We start from the raw sequence: 13,073 nt of genomic DNA, 5'->3' as shown, positions 1-13,073 counted from the left end.
AGACATATTTAAAACAGTCATGTGACTACAGTGGTTCAACCTTAATGTTATGAAGCTACAAGAATACTTTTTGTGTGGCGGAAAAACAAAATAACGAATTTATTCAACAATATCTAGTGATGGACGATTTCAAAATACTGCTTCATGAAGCTTCGAAGCTTTACGAATCTTTTGTTTCGAATCAGTGGTTCGGAGCATGAAAGTCACGTGATTTCAGTAAACGAGGCTTCGTTACGTCATAAGTGTTTCGAAATTTCAATGGTTCGCATGACTTTAGCAGTTTGATACGCGCTCCGAACCACTGATCCAAAACAAAAGATTCGTAAAGCTTTGAAGCTTCATGAAGCAGTATTTTGAAATCGCCCATTACTAGATATTGTTGAATAAAGTCGTTATTTTGTTTTTTTGCCACACAAAAAGTATTCTCAACGCTTTATAACATTAAGGTTGAACCACTGTAGTCACATGAGCTGTTTTAAATATATCTTTAGTAGCTTTCTGGGCATCTGAAAGTGTTAATTTTCTTGCTGTCAATGCAGGCCTCACTGAGCCATCGGATTTGATCAAAAATATCTTAATTTGTTTTCCGAAGATAAATGAAAGTCTTACTGGTGTGGAACGACACGAGAGTGAGTAATTAATGACAGAATTTTCATTTTTGGGTGAACTAACCCTTTAATGTGAACGATTTGTCAATGCATGTTATTGCAAAGAATTTTTTTTTTTTCTTCTTTTTGGGTGGCGTTTGGATTTCATCTTATTTTTCATCACAACATCTCATCAACATTTCATGGTCTGATCAAGTTTTTACAATTAAAAAATTAAAAATATGTTCTATTATGGAAGTAAAATGGGTTGTGAATGCCATTTCATGTTGACTTCAAATGCAATGTGAGAAGTAGTTTGGCAGATGTTTAAGAAGCTGAATAAGTGTGTTAAAGGGATAGTTCACCCAAAAATGATTTACTCACCCTCAAACCATCCTAGGTGTATATGACTATCTTCTTTCAGTCAAACACAACTGGAGTAATATTAAATAATATCCTGGCTCTTCCAAGCTTTATAATGGCATTGAATAGTGCCCGAGTTTTTGAAGCTCCAAAAAGTGCATCCATCCATCCATCATAAAAGTAATCCATACAACTCCAGTAGGTTTTTTGTAGTTTTTTGTAATGATTGGAGTGTTTAGAAACAAAATTTATGAGTCAGTTGTTGTCAGATTTCATTGGTAATTTCAAATATGAAATTTAATTGAAAGCTTGGCAAACAGCTTTGGAGAATTTGATGTTTTCCCATTCAAAGAGATAGGAGCTGCACTTGCATGCCGGAGAGGCGTTTCAAAGATGGCCGCCGAGTGAAAGGCATTTCAAAGATGGCCGCCGAGTGAAATTAAAGGGACTTTGATTTAAAAAAATGCCTTCTGAAGTGAAGCGATGGGTTTCTGTATTAAAAAATATTCATATTTAAAACTTTATAAACTATAATCACTACCTTCCAGCAACGACTGTATGCGCATTCATGAAAGAGTCAAGTTCCGGCGGAAGGGTGACCTCTGACCCGATGTAAATTATGAGATAATTTTCATTTTTGGGTGAACTATTCCTTTAATATCCTAATAAAAGCCAGTCTGGATTTGTTATGAAGAAATGTAATTAGGCCTATGTCCCATTCAATGTTTGTTAAGTTGTTTCTGTGCTCTTCCATTTCATTTAAAGTCAACATGAACTCAAATGAAACCCAATGTAGGCTACTTTCTTAATGTGTTTTTTTAATGTGAACGATCTGTCAAAGTTATTGTACATTTGTGCTATTGTACATTTAGGAGGAAAAGTATTTGGCATAGCCACTGAAAGAAACATTTCTGTACCAGCCTGTTCCACAAATCATGAATCATTTATCAGTTTGCAAATAAATGTACTGACACAAGGTTGCGTTTTCGTCCTTTTGCAAATGCTATAATGAAGTCTCCACACAGGATCCGTTACGGTGCAGTGAATGGCGGTCATGACCGAGGCAGCCCTCGTTGCGGTGTATAATCAGTACGGGAAAATACAGCGCGTCCTGATAGGCCGGTGGAGAAGGTGGGCTCTCCTCATTGGCAGACTGTCCAGCTAGACATCGCGTGCTTTCCGTCGGGCAACTGGGATCGTTTAGGCTACTACTGTGACTTCGCCAAAGACAGCTGCGGCGTGAGCCGTACAGACGGCCCAGCGAGAATCGGCTGCTGCTGAAGGGTAAACGCGGGCTGCTGCTGTTGCAGATGCTCAGCGCGCTGCGTGAGAAAATCGACGAGCTGCTGATGGAGCGGTGGCAGCGCTCGCAGTTCTGCCGGTATCCACCGAAGCCGTTTCCGCCAGCCGCGCCAATCCCGCGAGGCGAGAACGTGTTGCAGCTGGACTGCTGTGCCAGATCCATTAGCACAGCCTCGGAGTAACTGGGAACAAGCTGTTGGTTGGAGCGAATGTGCCACTCAAGCTCTGTGCTGTCGATGGTGTTTACCCGCGGGATGTGGCGGCAAAATGGCCTCTCGTCCAGTGGTGTAACGGAGACGTAGTCGAACCCAAAAAGCTTCTCCACGTGATAATGAAGATACGCCGTGCGATACTCCGTCAGGACCCGCAACGGCCACGATAAAGTCAGCACCGCCGCCAACCAGAAGCTACACTGCGACGCATACCAAGGCAAGCGATCCGGATCTGCATACGCAAGCATGTATTCCTTGAATTCGACATTTTTGAGGTGCATTCCTTCACGCGCTTCCATATAATCGTCCAGACCTTCGTTCTCGGTGAAGAACCGCGCTCTTTGCGTCAGGTAGGAGTTCTCGGACTCGACATTAGCGAAACTAAAGCACTTGGTGAAGCGCAACTTGGTCACTGGAAAGCTCTCCAGGCCTGTGAGATGCTTGGAAATGTCCTTCACCCCGCAGTTCCCGTAATCAAACTCTGCCTCCGCGACGTGCGTGTTCACGCGCTCGTGGTAAACCTGCGTGGTCGTGTAGGCATCCCCGTTTCGGTAGCGAGTCACTTGTCTCGTTCGGCGTACGTAGTGGTAACTAATAGCCTTCCACCAGATGCACGGCGTGGCTTGCTGCATCCGACGCACGCGCTCGGCGATGCTCTCCAGGTCTACTTTAGATTGAAGTTCGTTGCGCGAGTAACAATGCCAGCACTCCACTAGGTAAACCACATAGAGCATGACGAGAAAGGCCACTGGGATGTAGATGTAGCCGTTGGAACAGGGACTGTCGTGGTACATCATGGACTTACCCTTGAAAGCGCTGTCGAAGGAGAGGCGCGTGACCTTCGTGACCTGGCACCAGGTCATTGCGATCACGCAGCAGTACATTAGCAGTGACAGAAGGAGGCATTTCCAGTGCGAGTCGCGACACAGGGACTTGCTCAGGGACTGCTTCAATGGTCGTTGCTGTAAAGATATAAATGATAAAAAAAGAGAGGTGAAAAAACGCCCTTGAGAAGTTCTGTGCTAAATAGATCTGTGGCACTTTTTCCCATAGGAAAACATCAAGAAAGCATGTCTTATACACTAAAATGAATGTGGTGTACACTCTTAAAAATAAAGGTTCTTTATTGGTATTGATGGTTCCATGAAGAACCTTTAACATCCATGGAACCTTTCCATTCCACAAAAGGTTCTTTAGATAATGGTTCTTTTTAGAACTGCTGACTGAAAGATTCTTTGAGGAACCAAAATGGTTGTTCTATGGCATCATACGAAAACCACCTTTTGGAACGTTTATTTTTAATAAAGCATTGTGTACTACCCTGCCCGACAATGTTTGGATTTAAAAGGATAGTTCACCCAAAAATGAAAATTATCCCATTATTTACTTACCCTCAAGCCATCCTAGGTGTATATGACTATCTTCTTTCAGACAAACACATTTGGAGATATATTAAAAAACATCCTGGCTCTTCCAAGCTTTATAATGGTAGTGAATGGGGGGCGAGATTTTGAAGCCCAAAATAATGCATACATCCATCATAAAAGTAATCCATACGGCTCCAGGGGGTTAATAAAGGCCTTCAGAAGTGAAGCGTGGGGTTTTTGTAAGAAAAATATCCATATTTAAAACTTTATAAACTGAAATACTGCGCAAGTTGACTTGCACCACAAGAGTAATCCTCTGACACGATATATGACGCGAGGATGTAGGAGTATTGTAAGCTTAGACGCCTCTCGCGGTTCAAACAAACAGGGCTGTGCAACAAACTCAAGCTCCTCTTCTCTTATATCGAAATCCTCTGAGATTTCTCTATATAATTTCTCGTTTTAGACTTCAAATTTGTGACCGGTGTCTCTATCTTTTGAGTTTCCACGTTCGTCAAACCGATGCGCCGCAAATCGATGCGTACGGCCGTCTGCCGGAAGCTAGTTATTACATTTAATAAAGTTTTAAATATGGATATTTTTCTTACAAAAACCCATTGCTTCACTAAGGCCTTTATTAATCCTCTGGAGTCGTATGGATTATTTTTATGATGGATGGATGCATTTTTTGGGGCTTCAAAATCTCGCCCCCCATTCACTACCATTATAAAGCTTGGAAGAGCCAGGATATTTTTAAATATATCTCCGATTGGGTTTGTCTGAAAGAAGATAGTCATGTACACCTAGGATGGCTTGAGGATGAGTAAATCATGGGATAATTTTCATTTTTTGGTGAACTATCACTTTAATAGGGCAAATACTTAAGAGTATGACTGGATCATTATTGCTGTGATGTTTGATGTAAACGTATATCATGAATGTAAGTTGCCTTGAATAAAAGCATCTGCCAAATGCATAAATGTATGTATTTGTTACCCTTTTTTGTATCATAGACGTGTAGAATTTGTTCTCGTTTGTAACTTGTATTTGTATATTTCGCCTGATATGTTGATTTCAAACACTTTCTGCTTGTTTTTTATTGTTTAATTGTAGAAAACCAACTTCAATGGCATCAGTAAACAGTCAAATTGATTTCATCACCTGTGTTTCCAATCTCACCCTCTCTAACTTGGTGAACCTACAACCTACCTATACCATTATCATACAGATTTGGACTCTTTTGGCAGTAAGTAACACCCTAGCAACCAGGGTTAAGTTCAATTCAGAATTCTTTTTAAATTCCAATTCAGTTAGAATTAAGCAGTCTGAATGATTTGGAATGCAAGGAAGTATAGAATAAAAATGAATTTAAGTTCAAAGAAAGTATAATGAAGTAATGAAGCTCATTTTTATTTTAAACTTTAAATATGGGCTTGAAATATATATAAAAAGCCTTTAAGTTTCAATCTTTTACAAGCCGTGGAATAGAACAACTGGACAAAATACAAAGCTCTATCATGCCGAACAAACTTCTCATGTTTTTATTGTGCTGTTTCTTGAGTATGTGATTGCATGCTTGTTGTATGCCCTTAACATGGCAGATGGCATTAAATAATTGATGATGTTCTTCCATAATTATCCGCTCTACCTTTTACCACGGCCCCTGGAGCCCCTCGCTGCTGGAGCTCTCAGCGGGAATGAGAGCACTTATGACAAGTAGCCCTTATGAAGTATTTCTCAGCCATTAATATACAATGCAATTCATTTTTTGAGTTTGCTCACATTCTTTCGAATATGTCAGAAATTTGATCAATAACTTGGAGTCTCTGAGGGACCAATGAATTTGAGGTTGTATGAGGACATTCTGATTGGTTTAGCTGAGGGTTGAGGGTTTTTGCATTTATAATAGACTTGACTGCAATTTCCTTTCATCTAAAGCCTTTATTTATAGATATAGTAGCCGACTCATAAAGGGAATTTTTTTTATGTCAATGTGTTCCTGAGACAATAACTGCACAATTTTGATTATGTCTTTAGCTTTGTGTACTTCATGATAGAATATCTAAACAATCATGCATTGATTCATAGAATTTAACTTAAATTGTCAGAAATTTTGAATGCTTTAGAGCACAGACTTAATTTTGATCTCTTTTCAAAGAAGACACTTAAAAAAAGTTACAGAATTTTACATTTATTATGAAAAATGCACAAAAATACTATTTTCATATGAAATATATATTTTCAAAAACATGTTTTACTCTAAAACTGCAAGAAAATCAAAGCCATATATCTAAACAAGTTGAGGTTGATATCTCAAAAAATGAGCTTTTAGTAAGATTTTGTTTAGCTGCAGTACCGAACGCTTCCACTAGATGAAATTCGTCTCCCATTTATTTCCAATGCGCTCATTTTTGACTGCGAGGAGCACGTAAGTCCATTTAACCTTTTAAAATCATGTTCATGTTTTTTTTGTGTGTTCACATAGATAGTGCCAAAACCTTTGCCAAATTTTGTACCATTTCGATTAAGTAAAAAATTAAAAAAACAAACAAAAAAAAAAAGTAAAGTTTGACCGCAGAGCACCAGAGGGTTAAACAAAAGGGTTCAGTTCAGTGCTGTTGTTATAATTGTCAAAAACAAAAAATAAAACAATAAATAAATATCGGTTGTTGGGCACATAAACTTGCAAATAATTGGTATTGGTATCGGTTATAAAAAAACCTATATCGGTCGATCTCTATTTATGACGAGAGCAGTCGTGAATGTACAGATCTGAGTTCAGAATGTCAGTGAGGGAACGCTGAACTCTAGCATTTTCAGGAGAATTCTTCTGCACTGGTGACTAATTTAAACGCCTTTGATTGGCCATTGCATTCATGTGCTCAACAGACATGTCTGTGATTAGTTGTAATGCTCAACGCTGCAAAACAAAACAAAAATGTAAAAACAAAGAAAGAAAAATCTTTGACAACCTGAGCAGATCTAAATGTAATGCTGTAATCAACACTTTTCATTCATTTTCACATTTCACTTTCAAATTTGATTCAAAATGATTGCTAGGGACGATTCAGTAGACCAAACATCAAGGAGTAACTTAACAACAGTTTCACAACATAAGAACGTCTGTAATTGCTGAAGTGTATTTAAATGCTGTGGTATGATCTGAAACAGACCGTTCCAGTCAGTTTTTATTTAAATAATTATGAATTTAAATGATTTCGCATGGTGGAATAAACCAAAATACACCCTTACCAGGGTTATGATCATTAAAACTAAAACCATAAAAAATAAACATTTTCATTACTTATAAAATAAAATAAACATTAACTGAAATAAAAATAACACCACAGCTGGGTTAATCCGCAGCTAACTGATGTGTGGTTGTGGTTAAACACGTGGTTCAACTAGTTACTAAACATCAGAGACCTCATTTTGCCTTAATGACCTTCATAAGTTGAGCTAATTTGGTCTTTGAATATGAATTACATGCTGTTTAATTTTGTAAACAGGTTATAGTTATAGTCTTTGATTGTGTTCATGCACATCATTTGTAGCACTTTGAAATGTAATTACTGAATGAAGAGCTTTCATTGACCCAAAGGGGAATTTTATGCTGAAACACTTCTGAGGAAATACTGATCAAAACAGTTAATCAGCATCTTTTTGCAGCCAAATGATGTGTACAGCATGAGATAAAAACACAGTTCCTAACTGTCTTTCCAGGGGGAGATTAACTGTACTGAATAAGATAGTTGAAGCTCAAGCACTTCTACAGGGTTTCAGCCCAAACCCTGAGGCTCTTTCAGTGAAGACACATGCTCTGATATAGTGAGGATTCTCTGATGGGATCGTCCTGTATATTTTGGGATGTGTGAGCGAGGTGTCCCAATTTCATTCGGACTATTTTAGTGCTCTAGAGTGTCATTTTAGTAACATGATGTAACAGATGATGACTTCCTGGGGTTTAGTTGCAGTCAGGAAGGCCTTTGTGTGAGTCAACTATTGGTAACATGTTTCTTAACTTCACTCTATTAATAGTGTCATCTTCCCATTCTGTTTATGTGTCTGTATTTGGAAATACACAGCATTATTGGCGCTACTGTGAAATACTCTGTTGGAACTGAAATAAATTCAGCTCCCACTTTTTTCAGCCAAGTCATTTTAAAAATATATGATAAATCATTACAAACAACTTAAATGTAACTTATCGGTTATTGGATGAATCTCACGGAAACATGCAGGTCATATTCACCCCAAAATGTAGAAAATTTAAAAAATATTTATTTTTAATTTAAATGAATACATACATACTGTATATATTTATAAATATATATATATATATATATAAATCTATATATAAATCTATATATAAATCTATAAAATACTCTTTAATAAAATAGATTTTTTTTATTTATAGAATTATTTTCATAATCAAGCACACTTTAAAAGAATATATAATAAAAATTCTCAATTGCACTTAAATTGAATTACTTAAAAAATTTGAGGAAACTGGTTGTCCTAAAAAAATTAAGTAACGTAAACTTAAAATATAAGTTCATTTAACTTAAAATGTTTTGTAATATCAATTAGCCTATGCTTTGTAGTTATTACAGTATATTTAAGTTCAATGTACTAAATAAATTAAATTTATATAATTTTTTTTTTAATTTATTCTAGAAAAAAAGCAAACAAATAAAGCTACATTCATACAATTTTCTGTTTTATTTTAATTCAATTCCAAATTTTAATTTGAAAATACAACAAAACATGAAATTTTCATGTCCTGAAAACATTCACTCCCAACAACAGCTCCTCTAGTGAAAAAGAAATCAGAGAAAGGAAAAGACTAAAAAAAGACTAAATTCAAGCGCGCCGCACGCGAATGGGAAAACTAGCTAGGATGAAACGGATGAAAAATATCCCATCGTTTAAACAAACAACGATTTTCCCTGCTCAAAAACGGTCTCTCAAGGGAAACAAAGAAACGATAAAAAGGTAAATGTCGGGGAAAATGTCCGTGAACTGGCTAAAACAAAGCAACTTCTCATCAACAAACCACGACAAAATGGCGTTGCTACCTGACTCGCAGCATGAAACCAAATTATGTTCAAATCGGATCACGTCAAACTGTGCAAATTATTATTATTGTTATACTTTCTCAAATTGTTAATGTTAACAACATCATGCAGCATTGCGTGACTATGTGTATTTAGTGTATTAGCATTAGCCTATCTAATCTCTAAAATTAATTTGTCATGTCATACAATCCGCCATCAAAATGATAAGTTTAATTATTGCAGCTGCTGTGAGAAATGGTTATAAATGATCCTCCTCACCTGCGATGTAGTCTACTAGCTGGGACTCGTTCTTTATGTATACAGATGTGACGCAAAGACTTGCTCGAATTTCCCGCGGAAACCCACCAGTACCACCAGAATTATAAAACATTAGTTTACCGCTGTGAATCGGGCTAAGGTAAGGAGAGAGTTTTGAACACTGGCTAGTTACTTGCTCAAAAAATGATTTTGGATCATTTTTAACCAAAAAAGTTACGGACATCAGCTTTAAATTTATTCACACATTAAAATTATGTCCACAAACACGTAGAATCTACTTATATATTATATATAATGCAATCAAACTTAAATATTTTAAGTCTATTGTAATTAAATTGTTTAATTAAATATAAAATCTGGGCTAACAGTATGCTAACAGTATCTTTTGAGCAAAATATAATTTCTTATTTTATTCTTTTGATTTTGTGGTGAAATATGATAAATTAGTTTTTTTTTTTTTTTTTTTTTTTTTTTTAATTCACTCCATTACTGTCTGCCACTGCATTTGAACGTGTAATTGGTTTATGCCGTCTATTATTACAGTAGCCTACAGTAGATGGATATGAATCTTTGTGTATCTCCTCTCTCACTCACGTGCGCACACACACACACACACACACACACACTCCCCCCATGTTTGTGTCAATTAAACATTATTCGTATTGCGTGAGCTTATCTGTCTTGGCTTTTGTGAAACATACAGAATAAAGACACTATTCATTCTCTTCTGTCGTGGTTTGTAACAAAGGTTTCCCCACATCAGATGAAACGCGCACAATGGAAACGCGCGAGCCGCCGCTGAACTCACCACTTCCCGCGGCGTGTCCGTCTGCTCGTGCAGGACATCAGCAGCACTGCTGTCAGTGACCGGAGCTGCTGGAGACATGATGAAGAAGATGATACTGGAGCATCACAGCCATGTGTCATCCATTATAGTCCATCCTCAGCGAGGCAGCATCCTGGCCACGAGATTAACAACACAACACGCGCACTTTTGTATCCTTAAAGTGTCCAAAATACTTGCGGGATCGTTGGCTGTCCAGGCAACCGCGAGCATTTCCTTTAAGATTGGTGCGTTGGAAATAAAAGAAGCCAATCTGACCCACAGCAAGATGCAGAAATCATATGGAAATGCGCATGAACGCGGAATGAATGACAATGAGGCGCGAGATGAATCCACACGGATGCGCAGCTCAGATCCAGGTAACGGGGGCGAGCGAGAGAGAGAGAGAAAGAGAGAGAGGAGGGAGGTGTTGTTTATCTATCCCAGCCGTCTCTGCTGAGGATCGTACGTGACCTTGACTCCATGCATGTGGTTTCCCATTTCTTATAAATGTGTTTTAGTTCTCCAGAGACCTGGAATTATACCTCTTATTACATTTATAAATGAGTCATTTGTGTGCTGTGTGTCTCTCATGACTAACTAATAAAATAATTAACAGTTTAATAGTTTCTGTTTTAAAAAAACATTTTAATTGTATTTTTTTTTTTAGTCCATTGACATGTTCCCATTCATCATCATTGCATTATAATGAGCTATATAGAATTATAAAGCGGATAGTTCCGGCCCTTGATTCTGATTGGTTGAACCGCGTTCGAAGCCGTTGTAAAATTCCCGAAAACATACCGCTGACCTCATTACATAAGTATCGCTGCGCCACTGAGTGTGTATGTTGCAGTCTGTCTTAGCAACCACTCTTAACAACATATGTTTGTTTGCAATTGATTTTGTTAATTGAAGCTAACTGTATTATGTAGAAGAGTATTGTGAGAAAGAGATCGAGTGAGCGAGTTTATTACCTGCATTCAGATTAAGCGTTTTCCTTCAGGTCAGTCCTATGTTCATAATAAAAAATCTGTTTGAATGTCCGCTGCGATCTTGTTCTTTTAACATTTAATGGGTTTTCCGAGCCCTGCTGACACTAACAGCGCTAGTCAAAGCGTTTGTCATTGCGTCTTGTTCCGTGTTCACAAGTTTCAATATAAAAGTATTTGCGACTGAGTGACTCCATGCTGCCATCTAATGGCGTAATAAATGTAACTTCTGTTGCTGTTCACGATCAGGGACTATTTTTTCCAGCGGAAGGAAGGCTTTTAATGATTTTACTTCATGAAAGTTGCATTGATACATATTTTTTGGTTTTAATATTTGTATTGTGTGGTAACCATTTTATAAAAGCAATAAGCCCCATGAAGCCGTGGTTTACAGTGAATTTATAACACTTTAACACTATAATACTCCGCTCCGCGTCGTGCCTAACAACGCCCCTTAGCTGTTATAAATTCACTGTAATTCACTGTATAATTTTAGAATTTTTGTCTAAAATATCAGTTTGTTCTAAATGCTTTTTTTTTCTGAGAAAATTTACAATTGTTCTTTGTCCTGCGATTTCTGTTCAACAATGTTATTCTGTCACATCATCTCGCCCTTTAAAAACGATTCTTTGATCTTTGACATCATATTTAAGGTTCTGACATCATAACAGAATGGTGGTTCATTCAAAGTGTCTGTCTATTAATATTTCAGGAACTATTGTTGGCAGCTGGCGCAAAGTAAGAGAATATTAAAGGATTAGTTCACCCAAAAATGAAATTTCTGTCATTAATTACTCACCCTTGTGTCGTTCCACACCCGTAAGACCTTCGTTCATCTTCGGAACACAAATTAAGATATTTTTGATGAAATCCTAGAGTTTTTTTTTTTTTTTATCTCCCATAGAAAGCAATGTAATTACCTTCATTGAAGGTCCAGAAAATTAGTAAAGACATCGTTAAAACAGTCAACGTGACTATAGTGGTTCAACCTTAATGTTTTAAAGCGACAATTTTTGTGCGCATAACAAAACAAAAATAACGACTTTATTTAACAATTTCCTCTCTTCCTCTTCATAACATTAAGGTTGAACCACAGGAACGTGGACTATTTTAATGATGTCTTTACTACTTCTCTGGGCCTTGAATGTGGTTATTTTATTGCTTTCAATGGAAGATAAAAAACAAACAAACTCGGATTTCATCAAAAATATCTTACTTTGTGTTCTGAAGATGATCGAAGGTCTTACGGGTGTGGAACGACATGAGGGAGAGTTATAAATGACATAAATTTCATTTTTGGTTGAACTAACCCTTTAATTGTAAATAATGTGCAATGCAAACATATTTGCTATAGGGCCCATATTAACCTTTTTTTTTTTCAACCTCAAATCATTTTGAATTCAACAGTGTTTGGCACAAAGCATGTTTTAGGAATATTGTGCTTTTCCTCATGCAGCCATTGTCCATCACAAAAATGATCACTAACTAAATTTCTGTGCATATGCAATCATTATATGCTGTTATACTTATCAACTCAAGACAAAAAACATCATTGTTGCCATCAAAGGTCATATGACCTGTTCATTTGATAATGAAAAGACTTGTGTCAGACGTAATCGGAGTCATTTGACTTTTCAAACGTAAAAATGAGCCAATCAAACATATATCACGCCTGACAATATACAGTACCGAATTTAAAGACAGATTACAGCGCCACCTGCTGGTCATTGATGGTACTGCCCGTTGTGTTTAATGAAACATTATCTCCAAACAATAAAGCACGATAGAATTGAAGATAAATGTGGATTTTTAAAATACAAAATCTGTGCATTCATGATGAATAGTTGTACTTCATTTAGACATGCAGAACAAGTTGTTAGTAGTATATAATATGCAGAACATGATGATAACACCAAAACAAAAGCCTATAGTTTCATACTGTTTCATTTTACATATTTCTGATCCACTTACGTCAAAACACAACAGACAATGCATCAGGTATAAACCAAAATTAGGCTTGCAAATAACCTTTGTGGCATTCCTATCCTTTATAAATCCAAATTACTGTATAAAAATGCACAATGAGAACTT

The 13,073-nt window shown here is 37.0% G+C and overlaps 1 protein-coding gene across 1 annotated transcript; it reads right to left on the bottom strand.

The window, feature by feature from the left end:
- Positions 1–552: 552 nt before the first annotated feature.
- Positions 553–12,026, bottom strand: tmem151ba (transmembrane protein 151Ba). The gene is made up of 2 exons (XM_051876432.1): positions 9,976–12,026; positions 553–3,426 (listed from the first exon to the last, which is right to left on the bottom strand). Exons 1-2 carry the CDS (start codon positions 10,051–10,053, stop codon positions 1,954–1,956), a joined length of 1,551 nt encoding a protein of 516 aa, XP_051732392.1. The 5' UTR covers positions 10,054–12,026; the 3' UTR covers positions 553–1,953.
- Positions 12,027–13,073: the final 1,047 nt, after the last annotated feature.

The sequence above is a fragment of the Ctenopharyngodon idella genome, chromosome 20, assembly GCF_019924925.1.
Source record: "Ctenopharyngodon idella isolate HZGC_01 chromosome 20, HZGC01, whole genome shotgun sequence".
Classification (NCBI taxonomy): domain Eukaryota; kingdom Metazoa; phylum Chordata; class Actinopteri; order Cypriniformes; family Xenocyprididae; genus Ctenopharyngodon; species Ctenopharyngodon idella.
The sequence above is the reverse complement of the archived record's forward strand: the minus strand, read 5'-3'. Positions and strand labels throughout refer to the sequence as shown.